We start from the raw sequence: 18812 nt of genomic DNA, 5'->3' as shown, positions 1-18812 counted from the left end.
GATTGGCTCAAACGCATGAAAAAAGAGAGAAATTCCACACAAAAAAATCATTTTAACAAGGCACACCTGTTATTTGAAATGAATTCCAGGTGACTACCTCATGAAGCTGGTTGAGAGAATGCCAAGAGTGTGCAAATCTGTCATCAAGGCAAATGGTGGCTACTTTGAATAATCTCAAATATAAAATATATTCTGATTTGTTTAAACTTTTTTGGTTACTACATGATTCCATATGTGTAATTTCATCGTTTTGATGTCTTCACTATTATTCTACAATGTAGAAAATAGTAAAAATAAAGAAAAACCCTGGAATGAGAAGGTGTGTCCATACTTATGACTGGTACTGTGTACCTGATGTTCACTGCCTCTTATTGTTATTCCCTGTAAAGATGGGTCCTGTTTTATTGCCTGTGCTAATGGCTCAATGTCCAAGGTGAAGTGCGTGGGTGAAAGATTACAGCCCTGTCTTGGCCCTTGTTCATTCATCTTTATTCTAACAGTCGGACATGAATACAGTGTTTTGATGCACTGTAATACTTCTTTGTTGAAACCAAATCTATCCATAACTTTGAATAGATAATCCCATCCCACTGAATCAAATGCTTTTTCTGTATCTAGACTGATTAATATAGCACTTGTCTTACCCTGAGTGATGTGGTCAGGATGTGGTCCATGACATGTAGTGTTCTCCTTATGCTGTCCTGTGTCTGTCTATTTTGTATTAAACCAGTTTTATTCCTGTCATTCAAATCTGGTATAATGTGCTCCATTCTTTTGCCTATTATTGATGCATACAATTTATCACCCATGTTAAGAATTGTGATAGGTCTATAGGAACTGCATTCCTTCTTATCTTTACCCTCTTTAGGAATTACAGATAATATGGCTTCTTTCCACAATGGTGGAAGATCCCCGTCCCGCAAAGGCCAGTGAAAACAGGCCAGAAGTAGATGTTAGTAGTTGTTATTTTATTTTATTTAACTAGGCAAGTCAGTTAAGAACAAATTCTTATTTACAGTGATGGTATACCAAAATGCAGAAGGCCTCCTGCGGGGACGGGGTCTGAGATTAAATATATTTTAAACAAAATATAAATATAGGACTAAACACACATCACGACAAGAGAGACAACACTACATAAAGAGAGACCTAAGACGACAACATAGCAAGGCAGCAACACATGACAACACAGCATGGTACCAAAACAACATGACAACAACATGGTAGCAACACAACATGGTAGCAGCACAAAACATGGTACAAACATTATTGGGCAACAAACATGAATGTTCTCTGAAGGCTTTGAACCATTCAGAAAGGAAGCCTTCAGTGCCTGGAGATTTGTTTGCTTTTAGATTAGATATTGCATTATTCATTTCTTCAATGGTTATTTCTGATGTAAGTCAATAATTTTGCTTTGTCCCAACTGAGGGGATATCAAGTGAGTTCAGAAAATGCTCTATTGTCTGTGCATCTGCCTTCTCTGGTTGCTTGTACAGATTTGTGTAATATGATTCAAATGCATTTTGTATTTCATCCAATTTGCATGTAATCTTCTTTGTTTTAGGGTCTTTTATTTTGACAAATGTATTCTGTGCTTGTTGTTTTCTGAGTCTCCGTGCTAGTCATTTTGTTGCCCTTGTGCCTGCTTCATAATATTGTTGTTTCAGAAACCTGAGCTTTTTCTCTACTTCTTCACCGTAAATCTGGTAAATTTCCTATTATAACTTTTGAATCTCACATTTTTCAAGAGGGTCTGTGAAATGAATATGATATTGTTCTAAGCTTCCTAATGTTTTCTGTAATTTCAGCAGTTTCTGTGCTTTAATATTTTTCTCTAGAGATGATGTGGTATATTCCCTATCTGACGTGGAAGTCGCACCATACATCAAGCAGTCCTAAATCCTGTAATATCCTATTGATCTTTTTAGCAAGCAGACACATTAAAATCCCCTCCACAGATAAGAGTGCCAGATGTTTCTGTGGCAATTAAATCAAACACCTTCCTAAAGAAGACCATGTGTCAGGCGTGTGCGTACTTGTGGTGAAGTCGGGTGCAGGAGAGCAGAGAATTGTGAACAGGTGCACACTTTATTTCGGCAGGAGAAAGATTACAGACGGACGCAGCTGCGTCAAAAATCTCCAGCCAACAAGGCAAAGTGTAAAGCGCGCAAAAACAGTCACAAAACCTAAATGTTTAACAATTCAAACAAGCTTCGTGAAAATAACACGGAACTAACGAACACCAGCCTGGCGCGTAACAAAACACGTAACACACAAACAATCTCACACAAAGACATGAGGGGGAACAGAGGAATACATACATGTAGTGTGATTGGGAAATGAAACCAGGTATGTAGGGAACAAAACAAAAGAAATGGAAAAATGAAAAATGGAGCGGCGATGGCTAGAAAGCAGTGACGTCGACTGCCGAACGCCGCCCAAACAAGGAGAGGAGCCGACTTCGGCGGAAGTCGTGACACCATGTTACTCCCCGGAGGCGCATATTCATCAAATAATAAAAAATAATAATAAAATAATAAAATTTAGCTTTTTGGACATCAAGGAAAACGCTGTCTTACGCAAAACAAACACCTCTCATCACCCGGAGAATACCATCCCCATAGTGAAGCATGGTGGTGGCATCATCATGCTGTGGGGATGTTTTTCATCGACAGGGACTGGGAAACTGGTCAGAATTGAAGGAATGGTGGACGGCGCTAAATACAGGGAAATTCTTGAGGGAAACCTGTTTCAGTCTTCCAGAGATTTCAGACTGGGACGACGGTTCACCTTCCAGCAGGACAATCACCCTAAGCATACCGCTAAAGCGACACTCGAGTGGTTTAAGGGGAAACATTTAAATGTCTTGGAATGGCCAGGTTGTAAGGCAACAAAATAGGAAAAATGCCAAGGGGGTGAATACTTTCGCAAGCCACTGTAGCTAGATAGTTTACTACTGTGGCTATTCACCTTAGCTTGGTACACAACAACTTCTGATTGAGAGGAAGCATGAGCACCACCACCAATCATACTACGCAACTGCCTACTGAAAAAGGCCATTACCATGACAAACTAGCATAGCCATGTCAGGAAATGACTACTATCTGAACACACACAAATCTGATTTGGTCAATTGTAACTTGCTGTTTGGACAGTCTATATTCCAAAACAAAACTGGTTTGAGTATTAAGGCCTGCAGTGTGAACAAGGTTTAACAGAAAATGGGTTCAAACCAGGTTCAGACTTCATGGTATGATAAGGGTCTAATAATCATCTCTCTCTGTCCAGGCCTCTGAGGTCAGCCCTGAGGGGAACCTTATGGACTATGGGGTCACCACGGTCGTTATCCGGGTGGTAGACCTAAACAACCACCCCCCCACCTTCTATGGGGAGAATGGACCGCAGAACATGTTTGAGATGACCATGTACGAACACCCTCCGGAGGGAGAGATTATCCGTGGTCTGAAGATCACGGTCAATGATTCTGATCAGGTGAGTTTTTCATAGCATTCTCTTATGGACCGCTGATTGCCTGGCCGACACCAAGGAATTTAACATTCCTTTATTCGAAGCGTACCTACATAAAGAAATTATAACACATCCATAAGCAGTATGATCATTTTATAAACGCTTATGTCAACCACCGCAAATTTAAATCTCCACTATAATATACTGACATATCAACTTAAATATAAACTTCCAATAGTTCTATAGATCACTAGAGTTGAATTCATCAAATGAATAAAACATTACTGCTTTTTAAGACAGCTGCATCATACTAGGAAGTAATAGTTAGTGTGGCTTGCAAAAGCAGCCACACTTTAAATATTGCACTAATTATTTTTTACTTTACGTTATTATTAATGGGGCTCGCGAAGCAACAGTCCCCACTTTAAATCGTCGACATACTTAATCTTATTATTATTATTCTGGAATGCTACTTATTTTACACCATTTAAGCTAGAAATGCCATTCAAAGGTTAAAAATGGGCTGGATTGAGTTGCTTACATACCATTTTTTACATCTTTTATACTTTTTAAACTACACTGAAAAAATATATAAATGCAACATGCAACAGTTACAGTCCTTTTCAGGAAATCAGTCAGTTTAAATAAATTCATTAGATCCCAATCTATGGATTTCACATCACTGGGTAAACAGATATGCATCTGTTGATCACAGATACTGTACCTTAAAAAAAAGTACGTGCGTGGATTAGAAACCCAGTCAGTATATGGTGTGAACTGCATTTGCCTCATGCAGAGCGAGAAGTCTCCTTTAAATAAAGTTGAACAGGCTTTTGATTGTGGCCTGTGGAATGTTGTTTCACTCCTCTTCAATGTCGATCCAGAGCATCCTGACATGCTCAATGGGTGACATCTCTGGTGAGTATGCAGGCCATGGAACAACTGAGACATTTTCAGCTTCCAGGAATGGTGTACAGATCCTTGCGACATGGGGCCGTGCATTACTATGCTGAAACATGAGGTGATGGCGGTGGATGAATGGCACGACAATGGGCCTCAGGATCTAGTCACGGTATCTCTGTGCATCCAAAGTGCCATCAATAAAATGCAATTGTGTCGTTGTCCGTAGCTTATACCTGCCCATACCATAACTGTCTGCCATCTGCCCGGTACAGTTGAAAAAGGGATTAATCCGTGCCAGTGGCCATCGAAGGTGAGCATTTGCTCACTGAAGTCGATTACGACACTGAACTGCAGTCAGGTCAAGACACTGGTGAGGACGACAACCACGCAGGTGAGCTTCCCTGAGATGGTTTCTGACAGCTTGTGCAGAAATTCTTCAGTTGTGCAAACCCCCAGTTTCATCAGCTGTCTGTGTGGCTGGTCTCAGACGATCCAGCAGGTGAAGAAGCCGGATGTTGAGGTCCTGGGCTGGCGTAGTTACACATGGTCTGCGGTTTTGAGGCCGGTTGGACGTACTGCAAAATTCTCTTAAACGACGTTGGAGCCGGCTTATGGTAGAGAAATGAACATTCAAATTATCTGGCAAAAGCTCTGACCACAATTACTGACCACAACCACTCAACTACTGACCATGAGTACTGTCCACAGCTACTGACCACACAACTACTAAACAACACAACTAATGACCACAACCACGGCAACCTCTGACCCAAACCACAAAATGACTGACCACAACTACTGACCACTACAGACCACAGTACAACCACAGCTACCAACCACAACCACACAGCTACTGACCACAACCACGGAACTACTGACCACAACCACGGAACTACTGACCACAACTATTGACGACAACCACGGAACTACTGACCACAACTACTGACCACAACCATGAAACTACTGACCACAACTGTCACATCTGCTCCCGCTGTTCCCTTTCCCTGGCGCTTGAGGGTGCCAGATGACCCTTCATCATGCCATCCATCACACACACCTGCCTTCCCTCGTCACTCGCTTCAGCGTTATTGGACTCACCTGGACTCACTTATCACATGTTCATTTCCTCCCCTATATTTGTCTGTTCACTTGCTCTGTTCCCCGCTGCTGCATTGATTGTTTTTTGTCTTTAGTTTTAGTTCTGACGCTGTTCCTGTCTCATCCATGTCAGTTGTTTATTAAATGTTTACTCCCCGTACCTGCTTCGTCCCTCCAGCGTCATTCCGCGTAACAACTACAGAACCACAGAACTACAAACCGAAACTACTGACCACAACTACTGACCACAACCACAGAACTACTGACCACGAAACTACTGAACCATACAATTAATAACCAAAACAACACAACTGTTGACCACAACTACTGGCCACAAACACACTACTACTGACCACAACTAATGACCACAACTACTGCTCTGGTCTGCACTAGCTCTGGTCCAGCTCTGGTCCTGGGCGTAGCGAGCTAGCTCTGGTTAGCACTAGCTTTGGTCTAGCTCTGGTCTACACTTTAAATTATAACTAACGAAATGTACATATATTAGCATATAATAACTAACAACAATAATTGTAACTCTTGAACAGTTCAAGCTAGAGACACTAAACCAACTTTCACTTGTTCATGCTATCCTAACTTCAAATTCTTTAATAAAACTTTTAACAGCTATAGTATAACTATATACATTTGCACACATTTCCATAAAATAACCCACCAACAGTAACTATTAAAGCGTTCAAGGTAGAGACACCAAACCAACATTCATATGTTCAGGCTATTCAAATGTTTCATCTACAGTTGCAATAAAAAGTATGTGAACCCTTTGGAATTACCTGGATTTCTACATAAATTGGTCAAAAGATTTGATCTGATCTTCCTTTAGGTTACAACAATAGACAAAACACGGTGTGCTTAAACTAATAACACACAAATTATTTTATTTTTCTTATCTATATTGAATACATAATTTAAACATTCACAATGTAGGTTGGAAAAAGTATGTGAACCCCTAGACTAACGACTTCTCCAAAAGCTAATTGGAGTCAGGGGTCAGCTAACCTGGAGTCCAATCAGTGAGAAGAGATTGGAGATGTTGGTTAGTGCTGCCCTGCAATATAATAAACACTCACAAAATGTGAGTTTGCTATTCACATGAAGCATTGCCTGATGTGAACCATGCCTTGAACAAAAGAGATCTCAGAAGACCTAAGATTAAGAACTGTTGACTTGCCTAAATCAAGCATAAAGCTTGATAAAAGCCTTGATGTTCATCAGTCCACGGTAAGACAAATTGTTTATAAATGGAGAAAGTTCAGCACTGTTGCTACTCTCCCTAGGAGTGGCCGTCCTGCAAAGATGACTGCAAGAGCACAGCGCAGAATGCTCAGTGAGGTTAGGAAGAATCCTAGAGTGTCAGCGAAAGACTTACAGAAATCTCTGGAACATTCTAACATCTCTGTTGAAGAGTCTACAATACATAAAATACTAAAACAAGAATGGTGTTCATTGGAGGACACCATGGAAGAAGCCACTGCTGTCCAAAAAAAACATTGCTGCATGTCTGAAGTTCACAAAAGAGCACCTGGATGTTCCACAGCGCTACTGGCAAAATATTCTGTGGACAGATGAAACTGAAGTTGAGTTGTTTGGAAGGAACACACAACAAACACTATGTGTGGAGAACAAATTCTTATTTACAATGACGGCCTACCCAATTGTGCGCCGCCCTATGGGACTCCCAATCACGGCCAGTTGCGATACAGGCTCGAATCGATTGCATCTTTGCTTAATGCTGCAGAAATTTGCTTGAAAGCAGTAACCATTAAGAAAATAACTGTAAAAATGGTTAAATCCCCATGGATTAATGAGGAATTGAAAAATTGTATGGTTGAGAGGCATGAGGCAAAAGGAATGGCAAATAAGTCTGGCTGATTAGCAGACGTATTGCTAATTGAGAAATCATGTGACTAAACAGAATAAAAAGAAGAAGAAACTACACTATGAAACAAAGATAAATGACAAAGAATGATAGTAAAAAGCTTTGGAGCACCTTCAAAGAAATGTTTGGATTTTTTTAACTCAGCTCCTTCATTCATTGAATCAGATGTCTCATTCATTACAAAACCGACTTACATTGCTAACTACTTTAATGATTTTTTAATTGGCAAGATTAGAAAACTTAGGCATGACATGCCAGCAACAAATGCTGACAATACACATCCAAGTATACTGTATCTGACCAAATTATGAAAGACAAGCATTGTAATTTTGAATTCTATAAAGTGAGTGTGGAAGAGGTGAAAAAGGATCGTTTTCTATCAACAATGACAAGCCACCGGGGTCTGACAACTTGGATGGAAAATTACTGAGAATAATAGTAGATGATATTGCCACTCCTAATTGCCATATTCTCAATTTAATCCTATTAGAAAGTGTGTGCCCCCAGGCCTGGACGGAAGCAAAAGTAATTCCACTACCTAAGAATAGCCCCCTTTACTGTCTCAAATAGCCGACCAATCAACCTTTTACCAAACCTTAGTATTCTTTTGGAAAAAATGGTGTTTGACCTGATACAATGCTATTTTACAGTAAACAAATTGACAACAGACTTTCAGCACGCTTATAGGGAAGGACATTCAACAAGCACAGCACTTACACAAATGACTGATGATTGGCTGAGAGAAATTGATAATACAAATATTGTGGGTGCTGTTTTGTTAGACTTCAGTGCGGCTGTTGATATTATCGATCATAGTCTGCTGCTGGAAAAACGTATGCGATATGGCTTTACACCCCCTAATATGTTGTGAATAAAGAGTTACCTGTCTAACAGAACACAAAAGGTGTTCTTTAATGGAAGCATCTCCTACATAATCCAGGTAAAATCAAGAATTCCCCAGAGCAGCTGGGGAATTCTTTACTAACAACATCTTTACTAACAACATGCCACTGGCTTTGAGTACACGCCAGCTACTACAGCAACTGAAATGACTGACACACAAAGAGCTGCAGTTAGTTTCAAAGTGGGTGGCAAGGCATTAGTTGTCCTAAATATTTCAAGTTTATATTTTGGGTTCTCACGGAGTGTGACAGATGAACTAAGAACAGGAGGCATTTGTAAGTTATATTCTTCAAAAATCAATGGATATATACAGTACCTGACAAATTTTGGACACATCTATTCATTCAAGGGTTATTCATTATTTTTACTATTTTCTACATTGTAGAATAATAGTGAAGACATCAAAACTATGAATGATGATAGCTTTGCACACTATTGGCATTCTGTCAACCAGCTTCACCTGCAATGCTTTTCCAACAGTCTTGAAGGAGTTCCCACATATGCTGTGCACTTGTTGGTTGCTTTTCCTTCACTCTGCTGCTCAACGCATCTCAAACCATCACAATTGGGTTGAGGTTGGGTGATTGTAGAGGCCAGGTCATCTGATGCAGCACTCCACCACTCTCCTTGGTCAAATAGCCCTTACACAGCCTGGAGGTGTGTTGGGTCATTGTCCTGTTGAAAAATAAATGATAGTCCAACTAAGCGCCAACCAGATGGGATGGCGTATCGCTGCAGAATGCTGTGGTAGCCATCCTGGTGAAGTGTGAATTGAATACTAAATAAAACACAGTGTCACCAGCAAAGCACCCCCACACCATCCCACCTCCTCCTCCATGCTTCTTGGTAGTAATCACACATGAGGAGATCATCCAATCACCTACTCTGCGTCTCACAAAGACACGGTGGATGGAACCAAAAATCTCAATTTTGGACTCATCAGACCAAAGGACAGATTTCCACCAGTCTAATGTCGATTGCTCATGATTCTTGGCCCAAGCAAGTGTCTTGTTATTATTGGTGTCCATTAGAAGTGGTTTCTTTGCAGAATATCAATCATGAAGGCCTGATTCACGCAGTCTCCTCTGAACAGTTGATGTTGAGATGTGTCTGTTCCTTGAACTCTGTGAAGCATATATTTGGGCTGCAATTTCTGAGGCTGGTAACTGTAATTAACTTATCCTCTGCAGCAGAGGTAACTCTGGGTCTTCCTTTCCTGTGGTGTTCCTCATGAGAGCCAGTTTCATCATAGTTCTTGATGGTTTTTGCGACTGCACTTGAAGAAACTTTTAAAGTTCTTAACATTTTCTGCATTGACGGATTTTCATGTCCCACCTCTTTGGGGTATGTGTGACGCTAGCGTTCCATCTGGCCAACATCCGGTGAAATTGCAGAGAGCGAAATTCAAAATACAAAATTTGTAATATTAAACATTCATGAAAATACAAGTATTATACATCAGTTAAAAGCTTAACTTCTTGTTAATCCAGCCGCTTTGTCAGATTTCAAAAAGGCTTTACGGCGAAAGAATACCATGCGATTATCTGAGGACAGCGCCCCGCATACAAAAGCATTAAAAACATTTTCCAAGCAAGCAGAGGCGTCACGAAAGTCAGAAATAGCGATAAGATAAATCAGTTACCTTTGAAGATCTTCCTCTGTTTGCAATCCAAAGGGTCCCAGCTACATCACAAATGGTTGTTTTGTTTGATAAAGTCCTTCTTTATATCCCAGAAAAGTCAGTTTAGTTGGCGCGCTTGACTCAGTAGTCCACCGGTTTCCCTCGTTCAAAATGCATACAAATGAATCCCAAAGGTTACCAATAAACTTCGTCCAAACAAGTTATGCAACGTTTCTAATCAATCCTCAGGTACCCTAATATGTAAATAAACAATGAAATTTAAGACTGAGAATAGTATGCTCATTACCGGAGACAAATAACGAAGTGTGCGCCCTCATCCACGCGCCACAACACTACAGCCAAAATGGGAGCCACTTAGATAAACTACAAAAACAAGCCTGAAACTCTTTCTAAAGACTGTTGACATCTACTGGACGCCCTAGGAACTGCAATCTGGGAGGTATTCCATTGATTTCCGAATAGACAGGCATTTTAAAAATGGTGTCACCTCCAAAAATTATTTTTCCGTTTGGATTCTCCTCGGGTTTTTGCCTGCTATATCAGTTCTGTTATACTCACAGACATTATTTTAACAGTTTCAATAACTTTAGAGTGTTTTCTATCCAATACTATCCAATAGCCGGGACCCGTCTTCCCTGTGGCTCAGTTGGTAGAGCATGGTGTTTGCAACGCCAGCATGGTGTGTGCAACGCCAGGGTTGTGGGTTCGATTCCCACGGGGGGCCAGTACAAAAAAAAAAAAAAAGGCATGAAATGTATGCATTCACTACTGTAAGGGAAAACCCCCCTAATTTGGACAAAATATCATGGTAACATATTGGCATAGCACGAATCATACACACGATTGTAAATACCACCGAAAGCGGTCCATCTCCGGGCCAATCATATGGCAATTTTCCGATGGCAATTGCCAATTGTAACACCCCAAATTTCCTTTAGATGGCGAGCGCGCTCCACCGTGGTTTTTCATACAGCAAATGATACCCAAGTCTACACCCAAAGGTCAGATTTTGATAATATGATTTTTTTTGTTGAAAACATTCCAAACCCTTAAAAAGTGGTTTCTGGACCGTTTTTCGAATTTTTTTCGATTGTTATGTCAATTACACATGTATAAGAGCTGTATGAACATGCTAATGACGTTTTTTATTGACGTCGTTTTTTGGGTTGCTTTTGCTTGTGCACAAGGCATATGTTTTGTGCATTTGGAATATGATTTCATAGGAAAAAAGTGACATTTTTTTGTCATTTTTTTTGCAAAATGACATGTCCAATGCTTTTTTTGTCAATTATGAAAGTATTGAATGTGCCAAATCACAGCAAATTTTCAATAGATGGCTAGAGCTCTCCGCTGTGAATTTTCATATTGCAAATGTAACACAATTCAAGACCCAAGAGTCAAATTTTGAAAAAATGACATATTTTTTGAAAACTTTTCAACCCCTTAAAGAGTGGTTTCTGGACCGTTTTTTAGAAATTTTTGAAATTTTTATGTCAATTACACATGTATAAGAGCTGTATGGACATACATTTGACATATTTTATTGACATAATTTTTTGGGTTGTTTTTGCTTGTGCATAAGGCATATGTTTTGTGCATTTGCAATATGATTTCATAGGAAGTCAAAAGTGACATATTTGCTTGTGCATAAGGCATATGATTTGTGCATTTGGAATATGATTTCATAGGAAGTCAAAAGTGACATCTTTTTTTCTTTTTTTTGCCAAATGCCATTAGAAATGTGCAAATGAAATGTCCAATTCTTTTTTTGTCAATTATACGTGTATGAAAGTATTGAATGTGCCAAATCAGGATGTTTGTCCGTTTGCCATGTACGATCATAGGAAGTCGGTTTCCAAACCCAAAAGTCAGTGAACCATAGTCCAAATGGCATTTATACTGCCCAAATGATATATAGCCCTATGTTAAGCCATGAATCAACGTAGACAGACTACTTGTCATGTATGATGAGGGAGAAGTGGGACTCTGTTGCTTTAAACATTTTTAACGAATTTGACATGCTCAGAATGCATAATTGACTGGCCCGATGATCTCGGGATGGCCGTGCAGTGACTGTGGTTCCTCTCCATCACTCGTTGTGTTGATTTCATCATGTAAACTTTGGTGATATTTTTTGCTGTTGAATCATATTGCAAATGCACGTTACATTTGCAATATTGCGCATTACATTTGCAATATGATTCAATGGGCATTTAGCATCACAAATTTATGCATGCTCAAAAATACTGCAGAAATGCATAATTGACTGGCCCGATGAACTCGGGATGGCCGGGCAGTGACTGTGGTTCCTCTCCATTGCTCATCACCCAGCAGTCAGCGTCCATCAGTCAATTAGATATCATTCTGACACCAAACTGATACCATCTGACACCAAATCCACTTTTTCCAACTCGTATAGAAGCCAACTATCACATATGTCAGAGAAGGCCCATAATTCACAGTGCTTTCAATTGTAACCATAAAAAAACATAAAACACATAGTTACGTTATAGCTGCGGGTCCAGCTCTGACAATATGTGTAGGCCTATGTGAGGCGACCCCGAATCCCAAGTTTCGGCTCGATAGGTCATTCGGTGCCCGAGCAATGGCCTTAATTGGTGCTGAAAATCCACTTTTTCAGGGCGTTACTATGGGGTCCCTGAATGAGCTATCGGACAGAGACATTGGGGTCCGTCTCTATGGGCCGAGGCGGTTTCAATGCACCTAGTCTTGCGACTCTGGGACATTTCTACATGTCGCCATGTCCGTGATATTCAAAATGAATTGAAAATATTGCAAATGCACGAGGCGGTTTCTCGGTCTGAGAACCTTCTAGAGCCACATAAATCACCGTGCACTATCGACTTGAGCTCTAGAACAGGTTTCTAAAATTTCGGAGCTCTAGGTCTGACGGTTCTTGAATCGTTTGAACGAAAATAACTATTGAAGGCGGTATAAGCCTCTAAGCCCCACACTATGTATCTATGGCCAAATTGTGTGTGTGTGTTTTAGTTTTTTTTGCAAAAAGAATAGACACACGTTGTCTTTGGGGTAGGCATATACAGAATCCTGAATATGAAGTCTCTACCTTCAGAATTGACTGAATGACAGATGGTTGAGTTGCGTGATTTTCACTATGTGAAGGTTAAATGACAATAGCTCTTGGCTGTTTTTAACCACTTCCGGTTGTCACAGGAATCTCTTACTCAACACACGTTCTCTTTGGGGTAGACATAAACAGAATCCTGAATATGAAGTCTCTACCTTAAGAATTGACTGAATGACAGATGGTTGAGTTGCGTGATTTTCACTATGTGCGTTTTATATGACAATTGCTCTAGGCTGTTTTTAACAACTTCCGGTTGTCACAGGAAGCTCTTGCTCCACACACGTTGTCTTTGGGGTAGACATAAACAGAATCCTGAATATGAACTCTCTACCTTAAAAATTGACTGAATGACAGATGGTTGAGTTGCGTGATTTTCACTATGTCCAGATGGCCATATGACAATAGCTCTAGGCTGTTTTTAACAACTTCAGGTTGTCACAGGAAGCTCTTGCTCCACACACGTTGTCTTTTGGGTAGACATAAACAGAATCCTGAATATGAAGTCTCTACCTTAAGAATTGACTGAATGACAGATGGTTGAGTTGCGTGATTTTCACTATCTGCAGGTTGCTTATATGACAATAGCTCTAGGGTGATTTTAACAACTTCCAGTTGCTCCAGGAACCTTAGAATCAACACAGGTAGACCTCACAGTAGCCTGATGGATTGTTATAGAAGACAGGTTTATAAGGCATTCATAACCCACATAGACTTCAGGTTGAATTTAGGAGAATTGTCAATGTATTCCTATGGGGAGAGAAGTCATTGCACACTTTTTGATCTAAACACCTTCTTTTTACTGTGAAGGGTTAATGCCACAGGGTTAAGGTTAGGCTTGCACAGATCAGGAGGACCTCAGGAACGCTCCTGAGGTTGAACTGTGCTTCTAACCCTAACGGTTCTCTCACTGTCACCCAAAAGCACTTGACATATTGGTGCAGGCATCATTTTGGGCCTAATTTTCTCACGGTCGCTGCGCTCAGACTGAACGACCTATGGTCAAGCGGGGCATCTTGTTGAACTCGTCTCAGCCTAGAGATAATGGTAATGCCATTGCAGGCTCTTTGTGTCTTTAAGCACCACACTGTGTCACTCCGTCCTTGCTGTGTGTGTGTGAGAGAGAGCTTTTCTTTGACATCTGATGGGATATATGACTGAATTACAGTTCATGAGGGTTGCCTAGTCACACATATGAAGTTGTGGAAAGATCTGACCTTTTTAACCCTTCAAAACAGCCCCTATGACACCATTTTAAGGCACTTCTGGTTGACACAGGAATCTGAACGTTAGGCTCTTATAGAATATTGAGTTTTAGGTCTTTATGTTAAGAACTGACTTATTTACAGAGGGTTGAACAAGTGTGTGTTGTTTCAGAAAATCACAGAAAATCACAGAAATGTCGCAGAGCTCCGAAACCCGCCTTAACGGACTCATCTGAACACGCTGCAACTGGATATGTAACTTTTTGGGGGAAAAAACCTCCTATTGTTGAATATCACCAATGTGTCATTGTACAATTTCTCTGAAATGAACATAGGTAAATGCATGGTTCCTTTTTTCCTGACACCGTAGGCTCATGTAGTTTGATGTGAAGCGGTCAAATCAGCACTCTATTTTCCTGTTTGACTTTTAATCCCAGAAAAATAGCCTTAACTCGAAAAGCGTCGAGGCCTCGACTCCATCCTGTTCGGGGCCAACTGCCCATAATGCCAAACCCACGCAGACCGAGTTTCATCTTCAAATTATTTTCCGTTTAGGAGAAAAAGCCGCGTCGTGATTGGTGATATATGTTACATTTGCAATATGATTCCGTTCGCCCTCTCGTGGAATAATCCGGGACTGCAAAAAAATGACCAAATTTTGAAAATTTTATTAAACGGAAACGGAAGGTCCGAGAGACTCCGTTCGATGACTTCCTGGAAGATCCGGCCCCCGTGAGCGGCCCGACGCCGTCCGCGGATTTTTCGGATGTAGTCGGACGTCTAGTAAGGGAGCGTACATTTGCAACATGCACTTTCTCACTAACCACACAGCTGGCGCACGAGAGGTCCCTTCATGTATGTAAGTCGCTCTGGATAAGAGCGTCTGCTAAATGACTGAAATGTTAAAATGTAAATGCAATTATATGAATATCCTAGCTTCTAGGCCTGAGTAACAGTCAGTTTACTTTGTCCACCTCATTCATCCAAACTTCTGAATACTGACCCTTACCCCGAAAAAGTTAAAGCAATGATGGACTGTCGTTTCTCTTTGTTTATTTGAGCTATTCTTGCCATTATATGGACTTGGTCTTTTACCAAATATGGCTATCTTCTATATACCGCCCCTACCTTGTCACAACACAACTTACAGTGAGGGAAAAAAGTATTTGATCCCCTGCTGATTTTGTACGTTTGCCCACTGACAAAGAAATTATCAGTCTATAATTTTAATGGTAGGTTTATTTGAATAGTGAGAGACAGAATAACAACCAAAAAATCTAGAAAAACGCATGTAAAAAATGTTATAAAGTGATTTGCATTTTAATGAGGGAAATAAGTATTTGACCCCCTCTCAATCAGAAAGATTTCTGGCTCTTTTATACATGTAACGAGCTGAGATTAGGAGCACACTCTTAAAGTGAGTGCTCCTAATCTCAGCTTGTTACCTGTATAAAAGACACCTGTCCACAGAAGCAATCAATCAGATTCCAAACTCTTCACCATGGCCAAGACCAAAGAGCTCTCCAAGGATGTCAGGGACAAGATTGTAGACCTACACAAGGCTGGAATGGGCTACAAGACCATCGCCACACAGCTTGGTGAGAAGGTGACAACAGTTGGTGCGATTATTCGCAAATGCAAGAAACACAAAAGAACTGTCCATCTCCCTCGGCCTGGGGCTCCATGCAAGATCTCACCTCGTGGAGTTGCATTGATCATGAGAACGGTGAGGAATCAGCCCAGAACTACACGGGAGGATCTTGTCAATGATCTCAAGGCAGCTGGGACCATAGTCACCAAGAAAACAATTGGTAACACACTACGCCGTGAAGGACTGAAATCCTGCAGCACCCGCAAGGTCCCCCTGCTCAAGAAAGCACATATACATGCCCGTCTGAAGTTTGTCAATGAACATCTTAATGATTCAGAGGACAACTGGGTGAAAGTGTTGTGGTCAGATGAGACCAAAATGGAGCTCTTTGGCATCAACTCAACTCGCCGTGTTTGGAGGAGGAGGAATGCTGCCTATGACCCCAAGAACACCATTCCCACGTCAAACATGGAGGTGGAAACATTATGCTTTGGGGGTGTTTTTCTGCTAAGGGGACAGGACAACTTCACCGCATCAAAGGGACGATGGACGGGGCCATGTACCGTCACATCTTGGGCTCCTTCCCTCAACCAGGGCAATGAACATGGGTCATGGATGGGTATTCCAGCATGACAATGACCCAAAACACACGGCCAAGGCAACAAAGGAGTGGCTCAAGAAGAAGCATATTAAGGTCCTGGAGTGACCTAGCCTGTCTCCAGACCTTAATCCCATAGAAAATCTGTGGAGGGAGCTGAACGTTCGAGTTGCCAAACGTCAGCCTCTAAACCTTAATGACTTGGAGAAGATCTGCAAAGAGGAGTGGGACAAAATCCCTCCTGAGATGTGTGCAAACCTGGTGGCCAACTACAAGAAACGTCTGACCTCTGATTGCCAACAAGGGTTTTGCCACCAAGTACTAAGTCATGTTTTGCAGAGGGGTCAAATACTTATTACCCTCATTAAAATGCAAATCATTTTATAACATTTTTGACATGTGTTTTTCTGGAATTTTTGTTGTTGTTATTCTGCCTCTCACTGTTCAAATAAACCTACCATTAAAATTCTAGACTGATCATTTCTTTGTCAGTGGGCAAACATACAAAATCAGCAGGGGATCAAATACTTTTTTCCCTCACTGTATTGGCTCAAGCTCCGGCCTGCTAGCTATCTGAATCGCCGTGTCTCCAGCCCGCCGAGCTACTCACTGGACCCCTATTATCACTCGGCTACGCATGCCTTTCCCTAATGTCAATATACCTTGTCCATTGCTGTTTTGGTTAGTGATTATTGCCTTATTTCACTGTAGAGCCTCTAGCCCTAATCATTAAGCCTTTGCTAACCCTCTAATTCCACCTCCCACACATGCGGTGACCTCCTAGACCACCTTCTGCTCCCAGCTGTGCCCTGGACAGCATATGTGAATTGATTGCCCCCCATCTATCTTCAGAGCTCGTGCTGTGGGTGACCTAAACAGGGACATGATTAACACCCCGGCCATCCTTCAATCTAAGCTTGATGCCCTCAATCTCACACAAATTATCAATGAACCTACCAGGTACAACCCTAAATCCGTAAACATGGGCACCCTCATAGATCTCATCCTTACCAACCTGCACTCCAAATACACCTCTGCTATCTTCAACCAGGATCTCAGCAATCACTGCCTCATTGCTTGCGTCCATAATGGTTCTGCGGTCAAACGACCACCCCTCATCACTGTCAAATGCTCCCTAAAACACTTCAGTGTGCAGGCCTTTCTAATCGACCTGGCCCGGGTATCCTGGAAGGATATTGACCTCATTCCGTCTGTAGAGGATGCCTGGTTATTCTTTAAAAGTGCTTTCCTCACCATCTTAAATAAGCATGCCCCATTCAAAAAATGTAGAACCAGGAACAGATATAGCCCTTGGTTCACTCCAGACCTGACTGCCCTTGACCAGCACAAAAACATGCTGTGGCGTACTGCATTAGCATCGAACAGCCCCCGCGATATTCAGCTTTTCAGGGAAGTTAGGAACCAATATACACAGTCAGTTAGGAAAGCAAAGGCTAGCTTTTTCAAAGAGAAATTTGCATCCTGTAGCACAAACTCCAAAAAGTTCTGTGACACTGTAAAGTCCATGGAGAATAAGATCACCTCCTGCCAGCTGCCCACTGCACTGAGGCTAGGAAACACTGTCACCACCGATAAATCCACGATAATTCAGAATTTCAATAAGCATTTTTCTACGGCTGGCAATGCTTTCCACCTGGCTACCCCTACCCCGGTCAACAGCCCTGCAACCCCCACAGCAAATTGCCCAAGCCTCCCCCATTTCTCCTTCACCCAAATTCAGATAGCTGATGTTCTGAAGAAGCTGCAAAATCTGGACCCCTACAAATCAGCCGGACTAGACAATCTGGACCCTCTCATTCTAAAATTATCCGCCAAAATTGTTGTAACCCCTATTACTAGAATGTTCAACCTCTCTTTTGTATCGTCTGAGATCCCCAAAGATTGGAAAGCTGCCGTGGTCAACCACCTCTTCAAAGGGGGAGACACTCTAGACCCAAACTGCTACAGACCTACGTATGTCTTTCCTACCCTGCTTTTCTAAGGTCTTCGAAAGCCAAGTTAACAAACAGGTCATTGACCGTTTCGAATCCCACCGTATCTTCTCCGCTATGCAATCTGGTTTCTGAGCTCGTCATGGGTGCACCTCAGCCACGCTCAAGGTCCAAAATGATATCATAACCACCATCGATAAGAGACAATACTGTGCAGCTGTTTTCATCGACCTGGCCAAGGCTTTCTACTCTGTCAATCACCACATTCTTATCAGCAGACTCAACAGCCTTGGTTTCTCAAATGACTGCCTCGCCTGGTTCACCAACTACTTCTCAGACAGAGTCATTTCATTTATTTTGCTCCTTTGCACCCCAGTATCTCGACTTGCAAACTCATATTCTGCACATCTATCACTCCAGTGTTTAATTGCTATATTGTAATTATT

At 41.4% G+C, this 18812-nt stretch overlaps 1 protein-coding gene across 1 annotated transcript in view; it reads left to right on the top strand.

Moving 5' to 3' along the window:
* The window catches only part of LOC106578368 (cadherin-related family member 1), a 171823-nt gene that overhangs the window by 74510 nt on the left and 78501 nt on the right, over positions 1-18812 (top strand). The window contains 1 exon segment of the mRNA XM_045702044.1: positions 3292-3495. Coding sequence (XP_045558000.1) covers positions 3292-3495 — 204 coding nt within the window.

The sequence above is a fragment of the Salmo salar genome, chromosome ssa19 (assembly GCF_905237065.1).
Source record: "Salmo salar chromosome ssa19, Ssal_v3.1, whole genome shotgun sequence".
NCBI classification, from domain to species: Eukaryota; Metazoa; Chordata; class Actinopteri; order Salmoniformes; family Salmonidae; genus Salmo; species Salmo salar.
This window is presented reverse-complemented; position numbering and strand designations above follow the sequence as displayed.